Source organism: Acartia tonsa, chromosome 14 (assembly GCF_053477335.1).
Source record: "Acartia tonsa isolate MP-2025a chromosome 14, ASM5347733v1, whole genome shotgun sequence".
NCBI lineage: Eukaryota > Metazoa > Arthropoda > Copepoda > Calanoida > Acartiidae > Acartia > Acartia tonsa.
Window position 1 is genome coordinate 12,381,529 of NC_137273.1, and position 21,504 is coordinate 12,403,032.

The 21,504-nt window shown below is 34.2% G+C and overlaps 2 protein-coding genes and 1 long non-coding RNA gene across 7 annotated transcripts in view; 1 reads left to right on the forward strand and 2 right to left on the reverse strand.

The window, feature by feature from the left end:
* LOC145305753 (uncharacterized) overlaps positions 1-4,153 on the reverse strand; it is a 92,507-nt gene extending 88,354 nt beyond the window's left edge. Inside the window, exons 1-7 of the mRNA XM_080147528.1 lie at positions 4,088-4,153; positions 3,748-3,823; positions 3,284-3,367; positions 2,802-2,923; positions 2,205-2,337; positions 1,622-1,734; positions 1,307-1,354 (exon numbers count right to left, since the gene is read on the reverse strand). Of these exons, the coding sequence (XP_080003654.1) occupies positions 1,307-1,354; positions 1,622-1,734; positions 2,205-2,337; positions 2,802-2,899 (392 nt within the window). The 5' untranslated portion in view covers positions 2,900-2,923; positions 3,284-3,367; positions 3,748-3,823; positions 4,088-4,153. The remainder of the gene's footprint in view (positions 1-1,306; positions 1,355-1,621; positions 1,735-2,204; positions 2,338-2,801; positions 2,924-3,283; positions 3,368-3,747; positions 3,824-4,087) is intronic.
* A 610-nt stretch (positions 4,154-4,763) lies between these two features.
* The window catches only part of LOC145305754 (uncharacterized), a 45,620-nt gene continuing 28,879 nt past the window's right edge, over positions 4,764-21,504 (reverse strand). For all 4 annotated transcript variants that reach the window (XM_080147532.1, XM_080147530.1, XM_080147531.1 and 1 more), the window contains 16 exons: positions 20,832-20,958; positions 18,157-18,228; positions 17,452-17,560; positions 16,254-16,333; positions 15,700-15,752; positions 15,211-15,288; positions 14,087-14,138; positions 12,971-13,021; positions 11,162-11,227; positions 10,435-10,497; positions 9,463-9,532; positions 7,340-7,508; positions 6,209-6,269; positions 5,764-5,830; positions 5,280-5,418; positions 4,764-4,929 (listed from right to left, as the gene is read on the reverse strand). In XM_080147532.1, coding sequence (XP_080003658.1) covers positions 4,779-4,929; positions 5,280-5,418; positions 5,764-5,830; positions 6,209-6,269; positions 7,340-7,508; positions 9,463-9,532; positions 10,435-10,497; positions 11,162-11,227; positions 12,971-13,021; positions 14,087-14,138; positions 15,211-15,288; positions 15,700-15,752; positions 16,254-16,333; positions 17,452-17,560; positions 18,157-18,228; positions 20,832-20,958 — 1,408 coding nt within the window. In that variant the 3' untranslated portion in view covers positions 4,764-4,778. The remainder of the gene's footprint in view (positions 4,930-5,279; positions 5,419-5,763; positions 5,831-6,208; positions 6,270-7,339; positions 7,509-9,462; positions 9,533-10,434; positions 10,498-11,161; positions 11,228-12,970; positions 13,022-14,086; positions 14,139-15,210; positions 15,289-15,699; positions 15,753-16,253; positions 16,334-17,451; positions 17,561-18,156; positions 18,229-20,831; positions 20,959-21,504) is intronic.
* LOC145305759 (uncharacterized) lies at positions 18,370-20,046 on the forward strand. Of its 2 annotated transcripts, XR_013874705.1 has the most exons (4): positions 18,370-18,960; positions 19,311-19,491; positions 19,627-19,792; positions 19,998-20,046. It is a non-coding gene; the product is annotated as an uncharacterized LOC145305759 (long non-coding RNA). The 2 variants fall into 2 exon arrangements; XR_013874704.1 differs by having other exon boundaries at positions 18,370-19,491.

Sequence of the window (21,504 nt, forward strand, 5' to 3'; positions counted from 1 at the left end):
TTTTGAGACCCTAACCTCACCCCCACTGCCCACTCAACAGACATAATCTCCTATTACAGCCAGCCAGCCAGCTGAGTCATGGAGATTAACAACCCTGACAATAATTATTTTCTTTATATGAACTATCATTTAGTTTTATTTATTTTTAATCTTACCATATCTATTTGATTTATCATAACTTCTGTTTTAATTTTAACATATCATGATTTTAACACTACTTTTCCTATCTATTGAATATTGTTCTGTAACATTGTAGATATTACACCAAAAAGTTTCAAAACACACACAAAAACAAAAAAAAAACCAAAAAAAAAAACCTTTCTTCCAAACCTTGTTATGGGAGTCAAATTGTGTGCAATATCTATTGTGTCAAATTGTATGGCACGTCAGTTCTGTCAGTTTTCTGGCCCCCCCAATGTAATGATCCACTGTTGTTTAGGTGGACATTCTGGGAGAGAAGCTGACAGAACTTCCGTTCCGGCCAAACTCTCTGAGCCCAGCATCGATCATTATATGTGCTTGTCTGCAAATCTTCAATGTTTTCTCTTTTCAGACAGCACATATATAAAATGACTGCTGCTTGTCTCTGAAAGTGGCTAATCTATTGTTCACCAAGGTGAGCAGTCATTTCCTTGTCTTGTTTATCTGTCATTATTTTATAATAAACTATTTTATTCATTAATGTCTTTATTATATCAGGTTTATTTCAATCTCTTCTATAACCACCTTTAATTATACCACAAACTACAGAAGAAAATGTGTGTATGGTTTTGGGTAATTGGAGTGTTGGAGTCGAATTGGAAAGAGAGGAATCGGAACACATAATGAGGTACAGCATAACTGCTCTATAGCACAGACTGTACACCCATTACACTCACTGATTACGAGATGGTTGCATTAAAACCCCCCCCCCCCTTATATAAAACGAGTTGCGAATACCTCAAATCACAAAAAAGCATACTTTTGTGATATACGTCATAAAAGCAATAGGTTATTGGGTATGTAAATTTCTTGAGCAGTCTGATTTAGTATTCTCACCTTTTATACCACTTAAACATATTTTTGCCGTGAGTTTCTTCTATACACTTGGAACTCAAAAAAACATTTAATACATATATTTACCAAAATAAAAAATATAAAAATAGTATCACTAGTGGAAGGGGCTTAACATCAATATTTGCTCTCATTCGTGCATAGTACCCTTTAACTGGACAATCGGATAAACTCCAATACCATGCTGATGATTTACAACTACATGAAAAGAATTGTAATTCATATGGTATGTCTTAAAAAAACTAAGTACTACCTGTGAATCTTTGCAATTGGTTGGATATGCCTCTTTAAGATTTTAGTCCTGAAACACATAAAATAATCATTTATACTACAAAACGGAAACACAAAAAATTAAGAAGAATCCCACTTAATCTCAATTAAATTGACCCTGGAGGCTTCCAGGGGCGTAGACCTTAGTTTTATATTGGTCCCAGTATGGTTCTAGGCTATTTAATTTTTTCACTTTGTTTTTGACATTGGGACTTTTGGACTCGAAGGCAACATTCAATTTAAGCAATTATGACTTATTTTCATTATGGTGACCTGAACAATAGAAACCGTACCGTACCTGGTATCAATCCAATCAAGACAGAGCCGTACAATTAGACCATTATAGGATCCTTCCGGATGACTCTTCTCCCCTCCTTTCAGCAGCTTGTTCAACCATTGACTGAAAACCCCCTAAAGATTAGATTGACATTATAAGATTTGTAGCTCTAACATTTTGGAGTGTTGAGGGACTCTTCTAACATATACTTAACTTAACCTAACCTAAAATAACCATCAACAATCTTTATGCATTTCATGTGCGATATGATTAATCTCAAGGAGTGAGGGGAAAACGAGCTGTTTATTACACTAGTCACCAAAGTTACAATAACATTTTATTATTCGTTGGTTTTACAACTTTTGATACTTTTAACGAATTTTGATTGGATGGTTTATTAAGTTGAGTGTTCAAACGTTTAAACCAATAATTTTAATGTACAGAAGGGGTGATTTGGTTAAGTTCATTGGGGATGTACTGTACATCAGTTTAACGGCCATTGTCTTATCCTTTTAGATTCCTGGGTTAATCTACAACCATTTCTTAACCAAACATCGTACCACGAAACTTATAGGAAAATTAATTTATTATCCTAAATTCCAACCTGTATATAATTTTCTATCGCATCATAGAGGCTAAATTCCGCGTCGAGAAGATAATTGACCAGTCCGTGGATTCCAGCAGACAAAGCGTCAACGTCCAGTTTTGAAAGTTCGAATCCAATAAACTCGTGGTCCCTGTTATAAAAAATGGAAGTTGTTGAGGAAAATTATTAATTTTTTTATTGTAACGTATATTTTTTTAACTACATCCTCCCTATATGAATGAGGTACCAGTTATAGGTATATAATATAAATTCCTTTATTGGCTCAATATGCTTTTCAGAATTATTCTCTACAGTATTCTCTGATTTCTTATCATACTTGACTTACATACATCTTTAAAGCAAAGTTATTAATTTCATGCATGAAATATTTTTGAATGATTTATTATTATGAAGATTAGACACAAGAATTAAAGTTCGTTTCTGACTGTCAGATTTGCCAATTTTGCTTTTATGTCATCCTTTTCTTTAATTTAATTTACAAAGCTTTCAGTAGTGTAAACCTAAAACAAGACTTTGAAGTGGATCCGTCCTTTCGAGAGAATCTAGGCAAATAAACATTTTAAGTAGCTGTGCTATTTAAAACCAGATACTTACTCTTTCATGACAACAGCCTCTTGAATGAAAACATGGAACAAATATTGCTGAAGCTCTTTCAATTCATTTGTTTCGTCCACTTTCATATTGATCTTCATAACTTGCTCCTTCACTGGTACAGCCTGAAGTTTTATTCAAAGTGAGACGCCAAGCGGTGCATTTTAAACTAGTTAATTAGAAAAATCGGCCTATCCCCCGGAAAGTACCTAGTCGAGCACAAAGCTCCTGCCTCCTGTTAGGGGAGGGAGATGGGGGTGAAGAAGTTTTTCGATTGTTTTTGTTTAAATTAGATCAGGTTGGGTTAACCACTATCAGGGGGGGTTCTTTTTGGGGTGATTTCTCCTACCCTACCCCAACACAGTTATAAACCTTCTAAGGGCCTATAAGAATCTTAACTATATAGGAGAACTATATCAATACAGCAGTTAGCGGGTCTCTGAGCTACAGATAGACAAACATCCTGTTACTTTAATACTACTTACATAAATGGACTGTTCAAAGAAGTCCAGCGTGACTGAGGCTAACAACCCAGAGATAGCGCTGCAACTCTCTGGTAACTTGTTTACCTGGAAAAAAAGGTTTATTTCATGAACTTAGTAAAGCTTTCAAACAATACTGAAAACATTTAACATAAAATAAATACCATATTTGTAGAGAATAAATAATAGTAGATTTAAATTGGCAGATCACTAAACATGTTGAATGATAACTCAAGATTATAAAGAAAACTAAGATTTTGACTGCAGATCCTTTGTCTGAAAATCAAAACTAAGCATGGTAAACGTTTTCTTCTGTTTATGGGCTAAGTATTTCCCTCTAACGTGACTACTTATGTCATGAATTGAATGCAATAGGTACATATTTAAATTGCTGTTATGGCTGAGATTCGAACCCTCTCCCCTGCAATTAGCTACAACCGCAGGTATCATAATATTCATAAACTTACCCTTAACAATTCAATGATTCTTCTCTGAATGGCATTTCTCGACAGACATCCCTCCCTGCACGCTCTGTACTCATTACTGTACCAATATTAGTATTAGCTTAAGCATTTATTACAAATATAAAATCTGTAATATTTCAAAATAAAATTATTATCAATCTGAATTTATTTTAGAAGAAACGCAAAAGTTTTATAGATATTAGGTACTTTTACTTTGATTGCTTGGTTCGAAATTGCTACCTATTATTTTTGAAAATGTAATTCAATTTATTGTTTGTTGAACCTTGGCTACTTGTAAAGATGACGGCCATTTTTTTTTTGATCAATTAATTGTAATACTTTCCTAAGTTCAGTTAAACTTGTATATCTGAGGATATGAACAAGGAAATCCTTTGCTTTATTAGCGGTCAAACTATACATTGAAACAATATACATCATATTTACTGTCCCCAAACCATTTATTCCGTACATTCTTGGGTACCATTATCCTTTCAAGAGAAATCGCCCCTGATAACCTCCCTAGAAATATGTAAGGTTATAAAAAAAAAGAAATTCAGTAAATGAAAATTGTCAACAACAAAATTTTTTTATATTATGTTCAGTGTTTACCTACTTATTTACCTAGTCTTTTTATTTGTAAAAAATAAAATATCTTGTAAAAAACTGGTTCTAATAAATTGTGCTTTAATTGTATCCTAAGGTAGTTTTATGATATTTCATAGAGCTAGGGAAGATAGTAATTTCATAATGAATCAGGCTGTAACCATCCAGGGAGGGAGGGGACAATAGGCTGTTTATTACACTAGTCCCCAAAGTTATTAAATAATGTTTCCTTATTCGTTGACTTAACAACTTTGGGGAGTTTTAATAAATTTTGATTAGTTGGTTTATTAAGTTGAGTGTCCAAACGTTTCAACCACTAATTGTATTCTACAAAAGGGGTGATTTTGTATTTATTACTCATTTGAGAAGTACGTACATCAATTTATCGATCATTGTCTTATCTCTTCAGATCCCTGATATCTTGTTATTTTTCATTGTATATTATTCCTAGTCTGATGGACAGCCTTATGATTGAGGTTAAGCAGTTGCTGGTTGTAGATCATGAACTCGTGCATTTGTTCCAGTAGCTTCTGCTCCTTTGCATTCAACTTGCTCTTGGGTATGGAGTTCAGCATCTCCTTTCTAAAATTGAGGTGTCAATTGAAAGGAATTTTAGATACTAAGCGGGGGGGGGGGGGGGGGAATTCCTTTCTGGCGACGGTTAATAACAACTTAGGGCCTGACCTAACTTTATATAAAGTTCAAAGGCACTAAAATACCAATTATTGCAGACAACCCACGCTTTGATTGCACGACTTTTGTCTGTAAGTCCTAACTGCGCACAGCAATAAGATTAGCCTGATATAGACTAAGACATTCCCTCTACTCTTACTATTAATTTCACGCGTCTGATATGGCAGCATTAGATACAACTTTTACGTCCTTCGTTATGTCGAGCAACAGAAAATTGTTAAATCTAACTTAAACAAAACCTGAATTTTAGAGAACGTTTCTGTAGGTTATCAAATATAGCGTCAATACTCTGAATGGTGAGTGGCTCCTGGTGGTCATTATCTTCAGTGTCACTCAAGCACCTGTCAGGTGTATCTTCAATTATCAGTTCTGGCTTAGCCTGGCGTTTAAACATGCATTTAATTATTTTATTTTTCGATTCTATTTAACCATAATGTTTGTTAGTACCCCTTTTCTTCAGGGAGGGAGGGGAGGGCCCAGGGGCCATTGGGCTGTTTATTAATCCTCAAAGATTTACAATAAAGTTTTATTACTCGTTGGCTTAACAACTTTGGGGACTTTTATGGAATTTTGATTGGTTGGTTCTTTGAGTCGAGTGTCCAAAGGTTTTATCCACTAATTGTAATCTACAGGAGGGGTAATTTTATGTCAGGAGGGAGATGTCATCAGCTTATCGGCCAAATATTCTGAGAAATAAAATATGATTAAATAAATGCATATTTTCCTGATAATCACAAAATCTTTCTAACAGTTTTCGATGGATTGGAAGAGGGTTGTGTTTCTTCTCACCCTAAAAATATATTTGAAATATAAGTATTTTATTAAAATTTACGGGCGCTTTCACATTAAATGCCTTGTTGAGCAATTGTATCCCCCAACACATCTTTTTCTGAAATAAATTAATTATTACTTTAAGTCAGGTTTTTATATGGTAGCCTGTAATTTAGCATAAGGGCCCCCGGCCAACCCCCCCCCCCCCCCCCCTCCCCAATGTTTGAATTATCTTAAAAATCGAATGAATCTTTTTTTATTTTACTATCCTCGAAAAGCTGTCTATAATATGATGAAACGAAAAACTATAATAAGGGAAAAGTCACAGGAAATTAACGAAACATTGTAAATTTTCTAAAAATCCGCAGAAAAAACAAACAAAAATATTAAGTTTTACCTTGGTGAATATTTCATTTGCAAGCTTATTCTTCTCCTGCTCACGATTTGGTAAACCCGCCCTTTTTATATTTAATTGTAGGCTAGGAGTGAATAGTTCTTTTACCCAATGTAAATTGTTAAACTGATACCATCCCCCTTTGAAACAAATTTGAAATATGGGGGGGGGGGGGATTGAAGTTTTTAATTTTTATTTGTTTGTTTAATACTTTAGATGAAATTAGGTTGAATTTTATTGGTTACTAGGCAGCCCCTCAGGGGTAGGCATAGGAAAGAAAATCCCCCCCCCCCCCCCCCCCCAATTTGTGTAAATACACCGTTTTGTTAAGCATGATACCCTATTATTATATTACAGCATGGCTCAGAATCTGATTAATTATTTTTGACAATTTTCCACGAATAGAACTGGAAAACAATCTTATAAGAGGGAGGTCATTTTCTAGTAAATCCCGTAAAGGTGTGTGTTATAAGGCCTAAAAATAGTAGTAGAACGATAAGGTGCTCTATATATTTGTATTTCCTATTGAATAGAACAATAGGGAAGAAATTTTTTTTTTTTTTTTGATAACCGTACCTGGAATATCTTTAAAAAATAAGAAATTTCTATCAAACGCTTTGTTTGGCTCAAACTGACACAAATAAAAAAAAATATAATTATAATAAATCAACCTGTAAAGAATGACTATTTCCTTTGTTTAATGGTATAGATTGTTCTTAACCTTTACCTTATACCTATAGAAAACATTATTATTATAATTATATTTTTTCTTAATTTTTGTCAGTTTGAGCCAAACAAAGTGTTTGATAGAAATTTCTTATTTTTTAAAGATATTCCAGGTACGGTTATCAAAAAAAAAAAAAAAATTTTCCTATTGTTCTATTCAATAGGGAATACAAATATATAGAGCACCTTATCGCTCTACTACTATTTTTAGGCCTTATAACACACACCTTTACGGGATTTACTAGAAAATGACCTCCCTCTTTTTCATTTTTTTCTATCCCTATGGCTACAATGCTAATAAATTTGAAAGAAAATGAAAGGATGTAGAGCTTTGAGGAGGAGGAGGGGGGCGGGGGGTTGTAACAGATTTAATCTTTTATGCTGCATAAACCTACAATCAAATCCTGCCTGTCAAGCCTTCTGTGAATAACTTTGAACCCCAGCTGTTTATGCTCAATCATCTCTGCCAGGTAGAGAATAATATCCTTGGAGCTCTTAGTCTTAATCTCATCCATTTTCTCTTTATCTTTGATCTTGTCACAATATCCGCGTAGGGCTAGTAGCTCTTTCTCTACTCCTTAAAGAATTTAAAATATATAAAATATAGATACAAAGGCCTATCTTTCCAGTTATATCTTTTCATAACGTAAATAACACAGTAAATAACTGTCAGTCAGGGTTGTCAAAGCGGGCGGGCGGTTTTGGGCTGCCCTTTTTCGGGTCCTTTTGGGCAGATTTGGGCACCCCCCGTTCCGGGGGTGAGAAAAGGGGGAGGAGGTGAAAAAAGAGGGGAGGGGGGCAGGCCTATAATTTGGATATTATTAAAACACCAAAAAAACCTGGTTTTTATCAAAAAACAAAAACAAAAAAACCTGGTTTAAACCAAAAAAAACAAACTGGTTTGTTCTTTTTTAAAAAAAACCTGTTTTTTTCCATCTCTGGATGATACCCTACAATATCTCACTTTTATGTATCTCTCAACCAAAATTATAGAGGTATGTTTATATGAAAAGTCAAATGCCCTTTAGACAACAAACCCCTTTAGATCATAGTACTTAAGGGAATAGTAGCTTTCGCAAAATTCCGTAAAATTGTGAGGAAGATTCCAATCAAATGCGCTTATTAGGGTTCCACGACAAACGTAAGAGTCCCAAACGTCAGAGTGGAAAAACATCAGAGTGGACAAACGCAAGATTCCCAAACGTCAGAGTGGGACAAACGTCAGAGTGGGACAAACGTCAGAGTGGACAAACGCAGGATTTTTGGGACAAACGTCAGAGTGGACAAACGCAGGAGTCCCCCAAAAAATTTTTCGATTTGAATTTTTCTTTTATTTTTGATTTTTTTTCCAATTTTGATTTTTTTTTTAATTTTAATTTTTTTTCAATTTAGATTTTTTTATACAATCCCCCCCCCCCTCCCTCGGTCCCCTTATTTTTCTTAGTTAGGTTAGGTTAGGTTATAGGCCAGGGGGCCGAGCGCTGCGGCTAGGCAGGCTAGGGAGCCGAGCGCTGCGGCCATAACCATTATTTTGTAGACAGGGGTATAAAACAAATTTCAAAATTGTCATATAATTAAAATAGCATAGACTCTGATGTTTTACTTAAGCAATGTCCACTCTGACGTTTGTCCACTCCGACGTTTGTCCCACTCTGACGTTTGTCCACTCTGACGTTTGGGACTCTTGCGTTTGGGACTCTTGCGTTTGTCCACTCTGACGTTTGGGACTCTTACGTTTGGGGTAGGACCCTTATTAGGTCAAACTGTTTTTAAATACGCGTTTAATCATTCCATGCGTTTGGTCAACATTAAGAACAGTTAGACTTAATAAGCGCACTTGACTGATAGCTTGCTCGAAATTTTAGGGAATATTCCGAAAGCTTTTATTCCCTTTAATGCGATATTTATAAAAAGTATAAATTTTCAAGCGATGCGACTTGTTGCATAAAAAGACACAAAAATATATTTCTGAAAATATGCAAGGGGGGGGGGGGGAAGTTCTGACACATTTGCGTAAACCTGGTGTATAGGCTTTATCTTTGGACTGAGAGGATAGGTTATTAGGGATAAAATCATTCTTATATGATAAATTTCCCCCAGATTTAAGCTTTTTTGGATAGGCCTCCAGGTTCCGGAGCTCCAGGCCTCCAGGTGGTCTCTGTACAGGTAAAAATTAAAAATAAGATTTTTTTTTTGAAGAGTTAGAGGTTAACTTATAAAACAAAATATGCTTCTTTTTGATTGTTATTCACATATTGGAAGAAAAAACATACATATTTTGTCTCATAAGCTGACATCTAACTCTTAAAAAAAATTTTTTTTTTTTCATTTTTACCTGTAGAGAGACCACCTGGAGGCCTGGAGCTCCGGAACCTGGAGGCCTATCCAAAAAATCTTAAATCTGGGGGAAATTCATCATATAAGAATGATTTTATCCCTAATAACCTATCCTCTCAGTCTAAAGATGAAGCCTATACACCAGGTTTACGCAAATGTGTCAGAACTTCCCCCTCCCTTAATAAAAATGTTACCTTTAGTAAGTTGGCCCCAAGGAGAAGAATCTTCCAATACTGAAGATTTTTTTCCACTTCTCTTCTTTTTCTGTTGACACAATAGTTGTTTAAATGATTTATTACAAAATTAGAAAACTGATGCCTTTCTTAAAAAAAGACTATAGTCTTCAAAAAGGCATAAATATAAAAAAAGGTTAACCTACAATTTTTTTTTGTAAATTTGACATCTTGCAGCATATCAAACAGATGGACAAAGTGAGTTATATAATAGAAATGCAGCATTGCTACTAAAAAAATAAAATGGCAATACGTTAAAAGCAGCGTGGCGGAGCCGTTTGATTTTAGTGCGGCTCCGGCTCCGACCTAAAATCAAGAAAAAACTCGACATATTTTTTTTCCCACGTCTATTTTTTACTTTTGAAGGTTTTAAAAGTTCAATTTTTGATAAAAATGGACTTAAAAAAATTAATAGGGGCATTTGCACATAACAAAACAGAGTCAGCAAATTATAATTTATAAAACAAATATCTTTATTTATCTAGTCCGGAGCCGGAGCCGTTTTTTAACAAAAAATTACGGCTCAGGCTCCAGCAAAATATGGCGGCTCCACGGCTCCTGGCTCCGGCTCCGCAACGCTGGTTAAAAGCAAATTGAATGATAGCGTTGTCAGTCGGTACCTAATATTTATTTCTCGCATCGTATTATAAACTGCTTTACGCGGATATAAAATGCCAAATTTTAAGATTTAAGCCTGTTTTTTATTCCCGAGATGCCGAAGGCACGGGCTAAAAGACTGCTTTTAATCTTATGATTGTACATTTTATATTTATAGAAAACTTAATATAATAAGATGCTAGACATATAGTTTTTAAGTATGGCTGAGAACCGGTTATTAATTGGTTTCGAAGCGATTCGGGAAAAATGTTACAAATTACACGTGATCAAACAAATTGTTTTAAATCTGTTGAAAATTCTGAAAACAACTGAATCCTTAGATGTAGTTCCTTCAGACTGTTTTTCCACAATCTGATCATTTAACTTTCTTTTCATTCCCTTTACCAAAAAAGTGTCAATACATGTTATCTATCTTCTATTGGAAGTTTAGGTAGCAAAGTTACTCTATAATTCACTTAGTCAATTCGTCCCGCTATTTATAATACAAAGTAGCTTGATGTTTGTCCGTCTGTCCATCCCTTAAGATCTCGGTAACCACTGAACCGATCGGATTCTACTCTTCAGGGTATATACCTATTGGTCCTGTGGTGGTTTTTAGCTATTTTCATTGGGGTTGGGACACCCCCAACCCCCCCAAAATAAAAATTCCTTCCCCCCCCCCCCAAAAAAAAACTAAACTAATTCACATATATTATTGGGGCGAAGCCGCTAGTATATTTATATAGTGATATTTCAGCTGCTATTTATGATAGACAGCTGAAATATTTGATGAAGATTCTCGATATCAATAAGTAAGCATCTAGTACATAATTTACTTTGTCCGTCGGCCTGTCAGTCATGCTTCAATACACAATTTCTTTTCTTTAAAATAAAGGTTTCGTGATTTTTTGCATGTTATCTTTCTCTTTCTTATTTATGGGAACTGAACATATGATCAAAACATTTTATATCCGTTTTTTTGGGGTTCGCTACTCATTAATGTTGTTAGGTTTCATAGTTAAAGTAAATTTACGGATTTTTTCCATAGTATTGACACCCTTACCCCTGCTGCTGGTGCCCGTGTACTTTCACGACAATATCTGGCAACCCATTCAATTACGGTTCGAACCTACATATAATTAAATTTTTAATATTTACCAGGACGAAAGTCCCCAAAGTTTTATAATTACGTTTTTATAAACAACTTTGTAAAAATTTGATATGTTGGTTTTAAAGTTGAGTTTTCAAAAGTGTCAACCACTAATTGTAATCTCCAAAAAGGAAATTTTTTTTGTATGTATATAATATTGGAGATGATGAACATTAATTTAACGGCCTTTGTCTTATCCCTTTAGATCCCTGGGTTTTTACACAGGGATATCAAGGATATGACGATGATAGATAACAGGATTTAAATCTCCTAAAAGCTCTAAATAACATTACATCTTGTTCAGCTTAACCACTTAACTTAACGTATACGCAGACAACTCTCGAAATTTCTTACAAAATTTTTTTGACACGTCTGCAGAACAAATAAAATATACTAATGTATCATTATGTTTATGCGTGCGCAGCTTCCAGTATAAAACAACGGCATTTGCTTACTAAATAGTGTGATGCTTTAAATAAAACTAGTTGCTTCGCCATAAGCTTTTAGAGGAGAGATGATGAGGTAAGGGAAATAGCTTAAAACCACACCAAGACATTTATAAAGCTTCCTTGAAAAGTACAAACCAAATCGGACCAGCAACTCTCAAGATCTTTGGCTTCAGACAAAAAAATACAGCTTGCACAAAGCTATCTGATTTCATCAAAACACAAAGACAGAAAAACACAAACTATAAAATTGAATGGTCAATTGAAAAACTAGCAAACCCTTACAATCAAAATTCCGAAAAATGCAATCTTTGCTTGACAGAAAGCTTCGAAATAATGAAAGCTTTCAAATCTAACATACAAACTTTAAACACCAGAAATGAAATCTTCAGCAAGTGTCCACACAGAGAAAAGTTCCTTCTTTCAAAGTGCATGACGTGAAACATATTCAAAGCAGTATTTTTTTATATATATTAATTTGTAAAACTGCAAATGATAAAATATGACCTATTTTTTCTCTTTAAAGATTCTCTTTAAACACCTCCCCCGTTTTATATAAAGATACTAATTCCCCCCCAACCCAAAGAGGATACAAGCAGTAAAAAACCCCGCGTGGGGTATAATTTTCTAACACTTGATTGATTGATTGATTAGCCATAGTCTCTTAGGGTTTGGACCTAAGTAGTCATGGAGTAGGCTGAGACACTTTTGTATAGCCACTAGGGCTATCAAGCTCCACGTTCAAGCACATTATGACTTGACCCGCTATCTCATGAGAGCTAATCATTATTGCCTCACCCTCGCCGAGTATGGCAGGTGTCCCAAATTAAGTCACCGTAATGAATGACGCTCTCCGAAGAGGAGCTTGGGATAAGGGTAGTACTGATATTATGTACTTGACTATTAAGCATCCAAACTTACTCAATAATCCCCTTCTTACACAACCAGAGGAAGTTGTGTGAATGTATTCAACTGAGAAATTCGAGTTTCCACATGGGGACTAGAACTCGAACTCTCATCACCGTAACTCAGTGCGTTACCACTGAGCTACGACGCCCCTTCTAACACTTCTTTTTTATTTAGTCTTTTAAAAGGATTCAAAATGCAAGGACATATATTTTTTTAACTCTTATTTTATACATCTTAATTGGAACTGATGATCTATTTTTATAGAGAAACATATGTATTCCGCCAATAAATAGTTAAAAAATTAAATGTGTTTATACATATAATAAATAAAATACTTTACATTATAGGATTAAAGAAATAAAAATACCTGAAATCCAGCCACTGTATCACCACATTTCTGCTTCATGGCATGGGCAATCTAGAACAAGAACTATTATGTCCATAGGAGCGGAGCAATAAAACAAGGATGACAACATCCATAAGTAGCAAAGCTCAAAATTTAATGATAGACATCCGGAAAAATAATCTTTTGACCATGTTAAAAATAAATAAATAAAATAAATCACGAAACCTTTTAAAAATGTATAATATCTTTTGAAGCATTAAGCTAAGAAACAAAACGTAAAATCTAGGAATCGATCTAGCACCCCAACCAATATACAAATCTTAATGAAACTTAGTAGAAATATGTAGGATGCAAATTTACATAATCCCTGAAAATTTCAGTCGTCTGTCTTGAAAAGGGGTTGAGAAAATTACGAAAACAAAAAAATCTAGGAATCGATCTAGCACCCCAATTAACAAACAGATGGACAGATGGATAGATTAAATGCGCATATGTTATGGGAATCTTTACTAAAAATTTCAGCTGTCTATCTTTTAATAGGAGCCGAGAAAATCATGTTTTCCCCACTTTGTCTCAAACAGACGGACAGACGGACGGACATTTCGAATTATAGAGTAGCTTCGCGACTAAAAATAAATAAGTAAAAGCATATACATGAATATTTTTGCTTCTTACTTTCACGGAGTTAGGAACGTAAAGCCTTAATAAAATAAAATCCTTCTTTGATTGTACTGTTATTCGTTAATGAAATACTTTGAATTTTGACGGTGAAAACGATGTATAAAAAGACACTAGGTATATTTAAAGGAAAAAAACAAGGATAACATCCATAAAAGCGAAGCTCTAAAACGGTAGAACAAACGAACATTAACACTCAAATAGTGTCAGAACTAAATAAGCAGAATATTAATGTATAAAATCTTTTATAGAAGTGATAGTAAATTTGTTTAACAACTGCTAAAATAGAGGATACTGTTAAAGGACATACTTACATTATGAACTTGATTATAGAGATGCTGTCGCTTATCACATTATACTGGCCCTAATTATGGAAAAGATTTGCTTTTAATAAGTAAATTGTTCCTTTGAAATGTTGGCTTTTATGAATGTTGTCGTCCTTGTTTATCAAAGACTTACCCTTCCAATAAACAATTCCGGATTTGACTGGTTATCCCACATAGACTTAATTCTATCCATAACAGACTCAATTCAAATGATTCTTTAAATTCTGCACTGGCTAGTAGGAAAACGCGGGGAACTTAAGGAACAATAATGACAATTATACATAAATATCTAATGATGATAAACAAAATTCACTCTTCTGTTGATTAAAATTATTGATTAAAAAGTTTAGACACTGCTTGTTTGAACCAAACAATCAAGATTTAAAAGTAACCAACGTTTTTAAGCCAGCGAATGAGATAATATCAATTTAAAACTTTGGATACCATATAATTCAGAGTCCAATATCCCCTTCATTCCTTAGAAAAACATAAAATCGAATTTGATACCTAAACATTAAGTTATTACTATATGATTTTCTGATAGAAATCGCAGGTCTATATTCTTCCGACTTTTAGACTAAGAAGAATAAGATCTTACTGGACAAGATGATGACCCTTATAATGTATCTACTGAAGACATTAAGCTGCAGGAGCTTAGATTTATCAAGAATAAAGCCAGCTGCCAATTCATAGAAAATCAGCAGCTGCTAAGATTAATATGTCGTTGCTGCAATGTTGTCAGATTAATATTTTATTGATGATGCATGACTGGATCTAATTGTATGATTGTTTCATTTATCCCACAAAGGTGACCCACTTCTTTATGCATAGTAAAGATAAGACCCTAGGGGGCTAGGTGTCGCTTCGGGTAATAGACCCCTTCTTCACGCACCTTGAAACATACTCCGCTTATGATTGCAGTGTAAAGCGTCCCGTCCATTCACCCATCAGACAACCAACTCTCTAAGATGCACGACCTTTGTCTGAGAAGTCCCAACTGTGCATGGTAACGAGTTGCGCCTTTTTTGGGCCAAGGCATTCCCCCCACTCTAACTATTTACGTCGCGCATCTGACATAGTAGCAGTGGAAACCATTTTTAACGTCTTTAGTTATGACGTGGTGTCGGGCCGAGATTCGAACCTATCACTTTCCCGACGACGAGCGGATGCGCTACATGTTGAGCCACGGTCGCGGGTTTCTTTATGCATAGTAACGTTTCACAACCTATTTTTAAATAAAACTTGATTGAAGTCTGCCTGTCAAAATTGTATCCTGCGGCCTCCAGGTTGACCAGAAACTGGTTGACAGCGCTATCCACCTGATCATCTGGTAACCTAAACAAGCACAACAAAATGCAGAGAAGTAAAACTCAATAAATATGACAAAGGGACAGACAAACGTTAACAAATATCAAGAAGATTATATTAGGAACATTATATTCGACAATTTTTTTCATCAAAGCACAATAAAATTATAGATGAAAAAATTTAATGGTCTGGTCATTAATCAAGAATAAATGTATACAAAAAATCAACAAACCTTTCATATTTAAATTTTTGTAGCATGACTAACAGTCACAGACCGACGGACCAAGTAAACTTTATACTGAACGCTCTTTAGTATGGGAAGTCTCAACAAAAAATAAGCCGTCTTTGAATGTAGCAAAGAAAATAACATTTTCTTCTTCACGCAACGGACCAAAAAAGTGAGTTATAGTGTAGCTCCGATACAATTAAATGCCATACTTGTTGTTTTCAGCTATAAATATCTTGAAAAATGTCTCCAGTCCTTTGAAATTCTGAAATAAAAAACTGTGTTACCAATAAGATCTCAGAAACTGCGCTGAAGCTTACGAACTAAAAAAGTTTTATTTGGTCGTTGTTTAAAATTTCATTTTATAGCCTCATAATATAAATTTAGCTTTAAAAAACGGTTTAAGATTTGATAACTTATAAAATATCAATGAAATATGATTTATGTGGTTTGTTGTGATTTTTCAGGGATTTTAAGGGGTAAGACGATAATTTGATGTACGTACATTACATACTCCAATTCCTTTGATGAAAATTCGAGTTTAAAAAGCTTGGACATAAAACTTAATAGAAGTACCCAAAGATTTCGAGCAGACGAATAAGATAACGTGGTTGTAAAACTTTGGGTACCAGTGTATTTTACATCCAAATTTCCTTTCTCTCCCTGGGTTTTCTACAGGTAAGGAGGGCAAATCCTTATTTTTCAACATGTGTTTAAAAAACATATTGAAAAAGTTAACTATTCATAAAACAAGAACAATGCTAACCTGATCTGAGTAGCTCTGTCTAACATTAAAATACTGATGGCTCATTCGGATCACATCTGTTATGCTGTAAGCTTGAAATTCTAAAAAAAAACATAAATACATTACATTTTATTACATAAGGGGGGGGGGGGGTTAATGCAACCATCTCGTAATCAATGATTAAATGGCACTTAGAATTCGAATTTCGATCTGAAATTTTGCATGAATAAACCTTGGTAGGTCTATTTTCCCTAAATCGAACAAAAAGTCGGAAAAGTAACGGCTGACGGCTCAGCCGTTTAGCCGTTTTTTGCCTATTTTCAGGGCAAATTCATCATTAATTAAATAGGAATCAACTTTTAAAAACATATTTTTGGTTTAATTTATGTTAAATGATAGCAATAACCATTTTTTGAATTTCTAGTACCAACAGCTACCGGCTATAAGGTTTTTGCGTGACAAAAAGTATTATGTGGAGATAGGTTTCGTGACTAATTGACTGTTAAGATTACCAAAAAAATTGCAAAACGGCTGAGCCGCCAGCCTTTAGTCGTTACTTTTCCAACTTTTTGTTCGATTTAGGGAAAATAGACCTACCAAGGATTATTCATGCAAAAATTCAGACCAAAATTCGAATTCTAAGTGCCATTTAATCATTGATTACGAGATGGTTGCATTAACCCCCCCTCCCCCCTTTTCTCTGTAATGAGTTAGACCTAAACGATGAATGGAAAGGCGTCTGAATTTTTGTATTGAACTGAACACTATCATCAAAAGACGACTTTCTATATTTCAAGCGGCTACGCCACTAAAGGTCTCTATGGGCACTTGAGGGAAGGGGGAGGGTGGAAGTCGATCTCCAAGTCTAATGTGAGGACAGTATGTTGTTTATTACACTAGTCCCCAAAATTTTGATTTGTTGATTCATTAAGTTCATTAAGTGTTCAAACGTTTCAACCACTATTTGTAAAATACAGAAGGGGTAATTTGGAATTTTATCATTGGAGATATACATTAATGTATCGATTATTGTCTTATCCCTTTGGGAAATTTTAAAACTTTGATTTGTTGGTTCCTTAAGTTAAGTGTTCAAACGTTTCAACCACTATTTGTAAAATACAGAAGGGGTAATTTTTTATCATTGGGGATGTTCATCAATTTATCGACCATTGTCTTATCCCTTAGATCCCTGTGAAACATGACAAAAACAATATTTTACCTGTAGGATTCATCTTGCCACCCTTTAATTTCTTAAGATGAGGTAGGAGTTCGTGGTTGCAAGATTCCAGCATTTTTTCTTCCATGTACTTCTTCAATGCGGGGTAATTCTAGACAGACAAGAACATGCAAGTATTTGATAGCATAGCTTTCGTTAAACAAAGTAAAAACATTTTTAAAGAATAAATAACTGAATACCTAGAAGTTATTGAGATTTTTTTTTCATATATATCAATTTTAAGTTTTTTTATATGCTTTACTCCACATGGCACCAGAGTTTAGAACCAAGCCCTAGTGGAAAATTTAGATTTTTCTATTTATGTCCCCGCCGTCCTCTCTTAATCCTCGGCTATTAAACGCCTCGAAAATGAAGAATAAACAACAATGATTTAATAAATATAATAGGCATATCTAGATGGTCAAACTATCCCCTAAAACCCGCCAAGCTTCTTATTGGCTAATTCAGAGAGTGTGTCTCTAAATTAATTGTGGCGTAGTTTAGTGTTTCTATTAGCGTAACTACCAAAACAAACTAACAAACGGACGGACATACCCACATTTTGTGGCACCATTGTTTCGAAAGTCTCCAAGGCCACAATGATAATGATAATAAAATGACGAGAAAGTATTGGCATTTTTTTAATATGGTGAAAAAAGTGAACACTAGACTCCTTTTTTTCAAAATTGCATAAAAGCTATTTTTTACCTGAAAATGTTTATGCAACATCTTGACCATTGAATTAGATATATTGATCAGAGTCAGGCGCGAAAAGCGAGCCCTAGATTCATTTAGAGTTGCTATGATTCTGGAATGAAACATATCGTATTATATAAAGTAGTAAGCTTTTTTATCTGTAGCTAAGGATCTCGCTAACCGCTGAAACGATTTGGTTCTCCTTTAAATAAAACGTTCTGATAGGTGTAACGGACGTATGCTAATCCTAACTATTTAGGAGTTATGAGCCACAGTTGAGATGTTGACACAAGCCATAGAGTGCCGAGTAAAGAGTAGTAATGTTGTGGTGTAGAAACAAGTAATTTGATGAAGAAAAGGGGCGAAGATTTACTGGAGAAAGGGGCGAAGACATTGTAAACGATGAACAAGTTAACTGTTGAAATCATGGAGAAAAAGTTAAGAGGAGAAAAGAGTTACAACATGATTCTGAGAAAAGAGTAGACCTGAGCCTACAAACTGCTTTGTCGACAGCTTATCTTCACATCACGCCACCCAATTATAGTACTAAATATTAATTTCTAAATTACTAAATATCATTCCCACTCTTAAATACTTATTCTATGAAAATTGTGTCCAAAGTAATTAAAGCAAAGAAAATAAAGACAATTACGTCCAAAAAGAATTTAAATCTGTATTTGTTCATAGGAAATCATTGTAAAGAATATATGTGCACACAAAATCAAAAGCAACTTAAAGTTTTAAAGCCTTTTTCTTATTTCAGAAAGTAAAAGTAAGTGAATAAATAAATATTTAATATAACGGGTGGCTATCTAGGTGAGAAAATTTTTATATTTAATTTGTAACAGCGAAGTCGTTGAAAGGATACACCAATGCAAGATAAACGAACAATAAGGTGAAATATTCAAATAGTATCAAATGTTTTGTTGAAGTCAAACTAACACTAAATCATATGAAGATTGAATTTAAATTAAACAACGTTTCAAATGTTTTGTTAAAGTCAAACTAACATCAAGTGACTTAATGAACTTTCTACTGAAGTAAACTTAATGTATTAAATGTTTTGGTAAAGTCAAACCAAAGTAAATTATATAAAGAATAAAGAGCTAAAGTACCTAATTTAAACCTCCATTGTAATGGCCTCCAATAATACTGTTCCATTTTAGGTGGATACCCAAACAGAGAACAGATCTGTGTTGTGTGAAAGACCCCTAATGCTAGAAAGACCCCTAAACAAAAGACCCCTAAGCAGAACTAATTTGATTGGCGGAAAACCAGCCTTGGATAATTGGAGAAACTAGTGTGCCCTACCTGTAAAGGGATTTGCTTATCACACTGAAATAAAAGGTATAGAATATTATACTCTTTTTAATTTCTTTATTGTAGCAAGGATTCAAGTAAATGTTCAAAATAATGTTTAAATAATCTGACGTCAATAAGGAAATATAATCTGGCCTTGTCTAACAATTGTTATCTTTGCAGGAAGTTAACAAGAACAGCTACAACCAAAGCTAATGAGAACAAGTCACAATAACTCAAGCTAAATACCATCAAGGAAAGAACACCAACCCTAACAACGCAACTAGGGGATTAATTGGATATGTACTATTCTACTGGAACCAAACTTCAAACCTAACAGAGAGCCAATGTAAGTACTTTATAGCTCATATTCTTTAATACATTAAGTAGAATGAAATTTAAGTGAACAAAGACTTTAGTATGGAATGTAAATTGTAAATTAAATTTCTTTTTATTTTTATTCTTTCATTTCTTTATTTATAAGTGCACTTTTATTAGCCAACCCGTTTTTTATTGTAACTACCTAGAATTAATATTGTTTTTTTTTATTCTAGGTTAATTTTACCGAACATTCGAGTCAAAATAACTGCTCTACTATTTCCAGACTACATTGAAAGAAACTGATAAAATGTTAAACCACAGAAATGAAACACCAGCGGACCAAAATTAAGTGGCTCTGAAAAGCAAAGGTGAGCCGTCCGCTACAATAGGTCCCAGGATGGTTTTAGGCTTTTACATTTTCATTAAAAGTCTGGGAATGGTTTTAGGCTATTTTTGTGCCCTTCCTTCGAATATAGAGCGCCTAGATGCTAGGGGCGCAGACGCTAGTATCTATAAAAGTAACAGGATACTATGTCTGTTTGTCTGTAGCTTAAGATATCGCCAACTTATAGATAGAATATATTTTCTTAAACAGTGAAAATTCTTAAAGTCAAGAGAAGGTTAATTTACTCTTTTTGGGAGGATACTTTTAAAACCCACAGATAAATCTTTCAACCCCCCCCCCCCCCAACTTTTTTTAATATTCGAATTGAAAGTGGAAGGATTGACTTACCCCTCCCTTCCGTCAAGTGCCCCTAGAGACCTCTACAAGCGTAGCCGCAAGAATATTATAAAGTAATTTTCAACCCCATATATTTTGTGTAAAATTTTGCTTTTGAAAAATCGTAAATCGTATAACACTTTTAGAAGCAATATTTAAGTAGATTTTATAATGCCCTTGAACTTTTAAAATAGCGTAATTCTTGATCTACTAATCGGTCTGTATGTAATCGGAAAACTTCGAAAAATATTTTCCAGTATGGCTCCGAAACTGAAAACTGAAAACTCATGTCCCGCGGAAAGCTGTCTATAATACGATGCGATTAATAACTAGTCTACAACTCTTTCCTGCTGTCATTAGCCATGGTATCTGATAGAAACGTCTGAAGGTCTTTAAACTGTCTGTCTCTAATTGGTGAATGTTCACGTTCCTCACAGGGCATGGAACCCTCACTCGTGTCGCTTGATCCAGATCTTTAAAAAAAAATTGTTTATGTAGTGCAGAAGTTACAAGCTAACTTTTTTTTACAACGATATATTTTTGTAGGTAGTATCAATAGATCACGTAACATGAAATTTTTGTGAATATCAAATAAAAAATTTGTAATCTAGGGATCATTGTTCTCAAAATGAGATTGATAGCATAATAAAAAATTGTTGTAAAAAATAAATAAACCTGTTTTAAGTGGCCACAATGGCTTACTGATAACCATAGAGAAAAAAATAAAAGAGAGGAATCGAAGCAACTTGAAGACAAAAATAGGCAGTGGGCCCAGGGGCCTAATTAGCGCTGTTGCCGCGCTAAATTTTATTGCTATTCCACCACTTTTCAAATGGGAGGATTACAAAAATAATATGTAAAGTTTTAATAATTTAATATTTAAATTAAAAATAAAAAGAAAATTTTGTTATTAAATATATACAATACTAAAATAACAACATTTAAAAAAATATTTTTTTTTACTTTTTACTTTTAGATATTGTCGTTTTAAGGGGGGGGGCACATCTGACACTTTTGCG